At 38.8% G+C, this 6,000-nt stretch overlaps 1 protein-coding gene across 3 annotated transcripts in view; it reads left to right on the top strand.

Moving 5' to 3' along the window:
• Nucleotides 1–611: 611 nt before the first annotated feature.
• Nucleotides 612–6,000, top strand: part of ralgapa2 (Ral GTPase activating protein catalytic subunit alpha 2) — a 95,579-nt gene continuing 90,190 nt past the window's right edge. For all 3 annotated transcript variants that reach the window (XM_041971485.1, XM_041971483.1, XM_041971484.1), the window contains exon 1: nucleotides 612–1,006. In XM_041971485.1, the coding sequence (XP_041827419.1) occupies nucleotides 901–1,006 (106 nt within the window). In that variant the 5' untranslated portion in view covers nucleotides 612–900. The remainder of the gene's footprint in view (nucleotides 1,007–6,000) is intronic.

Raw genomic sequence — 6,000 nt, 5'->3', positions numbered from 1 at the left:
TTTGTGCTGTTTTGAGTTTTTGTCAAATGTATTGCTTTTTTTAATTGTATTTTCATTGCCTTTATAATTTAGCATGCAACCAATTTGAATTTTTTCCAATTGTGATTAATCTTTTTCACTGTAGAATGACAGATCCCTAAATGTTTGGAATTAGCCTTACAACCCGTTTCAGGTGGATGGACGTCAGTGACTGTTTTTCATTGTTGATGTCTTTCTTTCCAGCTGAATGGTCAAAAACGTCTATTTACATAGAAGTTCTCCCTTTTGCTGATGATCACTTAATCAAATGCATTTGATAAACCATGAGTTGTTGATCTCAGTGCATTAAATAAACAAATATTTACACCAGAGGGCGCTTGTGAGACATAACAAAAGTCAGACTTTAAAACCTTTTGTTGTTAAATTACTGCCAGCAATGTGTCAGTTACTTTTCTCATTTGTGGGTAATAGTATTCAGAGTTTAGTGGGTTTTCAAAGAAACTGGTTCAAATCAAATTTATCTCAGTTTCTTTAAAGACATGGAGCCTAAATGATACATTTCCCATGTCTGCATGATTCAGTAGCTTAGTTGTAAAATAAAAAAAAATAGAAACACGTCATTTTAAACATGGATGACATAAACACCAATGAAAGTGCAAGGTGCAACTGTTGTGCTCAATAAGGCGTATTCATGATATAACCACTCATTACTGTCAGAGAGTGCTTCCGTATTTACACCCCCCCTCCCAAAAAAAAAAAAAAAAAAAAAAAAAAAAAAAGCAGGACCCACCAGCGGCCGTCGGGCGAATGTTTACCGAGCAGGGATAGAGTGGTGGTGAGGAAAGTGACAGTCACACTGGAGGTTCAGCGTATGGTGAAACGCAGGTGATTTCTGCTTCCACGGTTGCATTTTATAGCGGAATGTTCACTCGAAGGGGGCATGGAGACGTCAAGAAATCTACACAGAAAGTTCTGGACCCAAAGAAGGATGTTCTGACCCGGCTGAAACACCTCCGGGCACTGTTAGGTGAGTGATATGTCACCGGGCTTTGGATGCTGCGCCGTCGAGGCTTAGCTAGTCGAGCTAGCTAGCTGCTGGCATCAACCTACAGCTAACGTCAAACAAGGCGTCAGGTTAGCTGGCTGACTGTCGCTGCAGATAATCGTTTCAGCCAGTTGACAGGTCACATGCGTGCCCCCTTTGTCAATAACGATACCGTGCTCTCTCTGAAGCGTTGCTTCTCGTGGCTTGTGTTCATTTTGAATTTTTTTTGGTGTATCAGTATGATGAAAGAAATCACACTGTGTAGGGGCATGAATGCTAACTGATGTCAGCTAGCTCCATGGCTGCTAACCAGCGAGCCAATATTGCTAACTGATGCTGATACTGATCAGTGCTTGCAAGACATTTCTTCACCACAACCTTTGCTGTCAGTCAGCCCTGTGTCAGCGTGGTTGTTTTAAAACATATTTTCATTTATATGATTTAGTATTTATAAGCAAAAATAAAAGCTTCTTCATATACTTAAGGCTGTCTTGAGACAGAGCTTTCTCCAGCTTGCTTGGATGAGGTGCAAAGCCAAATTAATTTGCCTTGGTATTTTTGATTTGGAAATGATAAAATATGTAATTGTTTCATTCTAGTGGAGTCCTTTGTCTCTTTCATCGGACAAGGAAGTGTGTATTTTATGAGTGTCATAAAACTTGATATTATCCCAACCTTGCCTTCCTGCATTTTGATATTCCAACAAGTAATTTGTGTTATGCACAGTCAGTCATCATTTTCTTTTTTACACTGCATGCTATGTAATTTTTCAACAATTAGTCCACAATAATAAATAAAAGGAGATCAAATCTAAGGTACAGGAAGGGATGTGACACGTGACTTAAGTTTTGCACTAAGTTAGTGTTGTCGAACTTTTGCAATAACTCCTGACGTTCAGATGATATACTCTCGTAATTATGATGCATGATATTGTAATTTTGAGTCCCTTTTTGACAGCAGTAAAGGGAATGTGATAATAGAGGTGTACTCTTTCAAATAGCAATGAACAAGAACTTCTTGAATATTTAGAAATTGGAAATGGAACAAGGCATGTCATAATCATTTAACCTTGTTCAGCATTTTCTCTCTCCTTTTATTTTTTAATTTCACTTGACCAGAGAAAAAAAAGGCCCAGGGTTTACAGAGTAATGCAGTTTTATCTGGTATCATGTTTGCTAACGGTTGTATCTATACCACAAGTAAACACCTCAAGGAAGATTTATTGTCATATTCAAGTGGACATATGAACAAGTCTTCAGGATACCTCATACAAAACGTCCATGTTACAACAGCAGGGCAAGTTAAACAACATTACAAATAAAGAAAAGTCATTATTGACAATCAAGAGATGTAATCTAGAACTGTACATGTATTAATTGGCATTTTATGCACATACAACATCTTCATTGCATCTTATAGTAGACACATTCTACATAATCTTCCATTATATTGAGAACTATAGGATACTATACTCAGCCCTTGTGTTACATTCAGCACATCACAGACAGATCGGGGTCAGTGAGCTCTGTGGAGAAGTGTGGAGAGGAACAAGGTCAATAGGGAATTGCTAGATTTCAAGAACAAGTTTAGAGGATTCATTGTAAGAGCAAAAAATACTTTGTGATTTCTTTCCTGAATGTCAAAGTGGGGCACTTGTACATATTTATTGCTTTATAACATGTAAGAATATCTAGTCTAACATGTAGTAATAAAAAGACAAATCTTTATTACATTAAGTAAAAAAGATGCACTTTTGTGAAGCTCCTCTCTGAGAAACGGGAAGTGGTGGTTAAGGTTCATTCAAAATGTTTAAAGTTTTGATTGTTTGTTGCATGCATGCTTGATCGTGACGTTTTCATGTTGACATGTTTTCTGTTTTACTGATTTCTTGCATAGTGACACAACAGTGACAGCCACTTTCTGTTAGTCACTATTTACAAGGTTGATCGTTATTATGGGATATTGATATGAAATTTCTTATATTTGCTATCAAAGCATGCAATCAATGTCAAGACAAGTTCAGGCAAGGTGGAGGTCAGCACCGAGCTCTGCATGTCTTCTTGTGTTTTTCTTTCCCTCATGTGCTGCTAAAGATAAGGCTTGTCTGTTTGTCCAGCAGCTGATAGTAGGGCCCTACATGTTCATGTCTCTTAAACTCCCACATTTCACAGTGGTTTCAGCTGAGGAAGAATTTCCTCTTGGCTCTGTTGGTTCCTGTGTGGACAGGAAGCAGTGATGAGAGAAGGGCTGTTTTGAAGGGTAGGACAGGGACCTGGCATCGGGGTGAGGTTGATTTTTTTTTATCCCCCCCCCCCCCCCCCCCCCCAAAGAGAAAATTATACTATTTGCGTTTTCAGTAAAAGATGCATATTCCTTAGAGAAAAATATAATCTTTGATTGAAAGGTATTTGATTGAATTAATCATTAAAACATATTTTTGAAATTACTAGATGAAGGTGTTCCTACATTTTTGGTGAGAGTTTTAGCCTTTTGGTATGCCCATCAAACATTCCAGGTAAAATGGAACAACGTTGTATCTTCTCCATTCTGTGTTAGTTAATCCACAGGAGAGCTGTCTCCATCATCAAAGACCTCACCCACCCCCAACATGGATGGTTCACTGTCCTCCCCTCAGGCAGAAGATACAGGAGTCTGAAATGCAGGACAGCCAGACTCAGAAACTCCTTCTTTCCCTCGGCCATCAGTCTTCTTAACAGCTGATAGGAGTCTGTAACAACGGCCTGTACCCTGCACACTGACTTTATACTGTCAACCACAGTAACTGCAATATTGTTACTGTTTTATGTGTCTTATTATTTATAATAAATATTGCACATGCATCTTACTGTCTACCTCATGACAGTTTTTTTGCATAGCTAATCATTCATTATTGAATGTGGCACAATAGCTTATGTAGCACACAGCACATTTATGTACATAGATTATTTACTCAGAGTTTTTTATCTTTGTCATCTATCTAGTTTTAAAAAAAAAATATATATATATATATATATATATATATATATATTTAATCTTTTATGGCATTCAGTGTGGATGGCAAAATAAGAATTTCATTGTTTAAGGAAGCTTGTTTCCGTACTGTGCAAATGACAATAAACACTTTGAGTCTTAAATCTAGTAATGGAGGTCGCCAAGGAGGAATTTAATCCCCTATTTAATGTTTATATGGATGAATTGTCTTATCAGTTAAATCGGGCAAACACTGGAACACCCTTGTCAGTCTTCTATTGTATGCAGATGACCTGGTCCTGCTCAGTCCATATAGTGCTGGGTTACAGCAAATGTTGAAGGTGTGTTCTAAGTATCGCATAGATTATGATGTAGAATATAATGCTAAGAAAAGCCAAATAATGATAGAAGCGCTGGGGATAAGAATTCAACCTTTCCTATCTTTTATCTGTCCGACTGTCCTCTGCTTGTGTGTGAGGAAATTAGGCACTTAGGTCATGTCATATCTGACGACTGGAGGGACAACAAAGACATCCATCGACAACGCTGTAAAATTTATGCTCAAGCTAACATGCTGATAAGGAAATTTTCTATGTGCTCTGATTCTGTGAAGTATGTCACACCCTTTTATACTGGTCAACTATGGTCAAACTACAGGAAAATGAGTATGCAGAGGCTCAATTTAGCCTACAATGATACAATGAGGTTGCTACTTGGTGTCCCTAGGTGGCTTAGTGTTTGATGCCAAGCTGTTAAACCTGTTTCTTTTTTTTAATACTAGGAGAGGCAAGTGTCTTGAGATTTTAAATACCGCAATCATTTCTGCACAGAAAGAGTTTTCGGCACCTGGGAAACCTCCCCACCCCTCCATCCTCTGTCCAATTACATCATCTGTTAGGCAATAAACATTTGTGTCTCATTGTGTTTAAGGCATTGTCACCATGTCCAGAAGTTTGTTAAACAGGCTTTTTGATTCACTCTGTAGTGTCAGTAGTATAGTAGGACAACCTGTGGTCTGGGCTATTTTCAGAGTGGCCCTGTATTGGTTTTCTGCTCACTGAGCAGATCTGTGGGACAGAGTGTGAAAGCTGCTGCATGTTAATTTGCTGGTCATGCCTGGCTGGATTTGGCTGAGGTTGTTAATTACAGGAGCCCAGCAAACCACCTGATCGCTCACTGCCTCTCTTACTGGTGGCACAAAGGGCTTTTCCTCTGAATCTTACCTGTGCAAAGTCATTCTCATTGTTGAACCCAACTCACTTTGTATTCACTGATGCATGCCAGTGCCCCATTTATTCCAAAAATAACACTACAGATGGCAGTACGAGTGCAGGTGTGCATGTGGAAAATCCTCCATTGACATGAATGTGAATCCATGTGGAAATACTTTATTTTTTTTTCTCCCACTTTTTGTTGGTTATTGTGCAAAGTCAGCTGAAGCTAGTAGACTCCAGCTCAAAATTCACTCCTCCAAGAACTTGACAAAAAGACAAAAAAGGCAAAAAGATTTGTATCTCCATCACATTTATCAACCATACTGAAAAAGCTGTGTCCTAAGTAGCTGTTACTGTCCTCTTCAGCTGATGTAAACTTGCCCAGCTGTTGCTGACTTGTGTGAAAACAACAGGGCATCTGCTGGAAATGTTGCTAGTGATAACAGCCAGGTGTGTTTGTGGATTTTGTGGATGTAGGTGTTTGTCTTTGCAGTCAGAAGGGTTTTTGTTTCTTTTTCCTAAAAGAAAGCTCTAGCCTGTAGGGATTTTTATTAAGAGACTAAATGTGGAGTCATGTACCTTACTTTACTCCATTGTGGGCTCCAACAGTTGTATGGGTCAGGGTCTGTTGAAAGTGCTGCTGTTAGAAGAGGAAATCCTAACCTGGAGCACCAAAGGAGACAATGAACACAAAACTGAAGGGGCCCTCCAGAGTAAAAGCTTTTACTTCTGACTTGTGATTCTCCTTTTTTTATATAAAGCACTCAAGTTAGACTTGTGAACAGCATCAGC

This window comes from Melanotaenia boesemani, chromosome 20 (genome assembly GCF_017639745.1).
Source record: "Melanotaenia boesemani isolate fMelBoe1 chromosome 20, fMelBoe1.pri, whole genome shotgun sequence".
In the NCBI taxonomy this organism is placed as follows: domain Eukaryota; kingdom Metazoa; phylum Chordata; class Actinopteri; order Atheriniformes; family Melanotaeniidae; genus Melanotaenia; species Melanotaenia boesemani.
The sequence above is the reverse complement of the archived record's forward strand: the minus strand, read 5'-3'. Positions and strand labels throughout refer to the sequence as shown.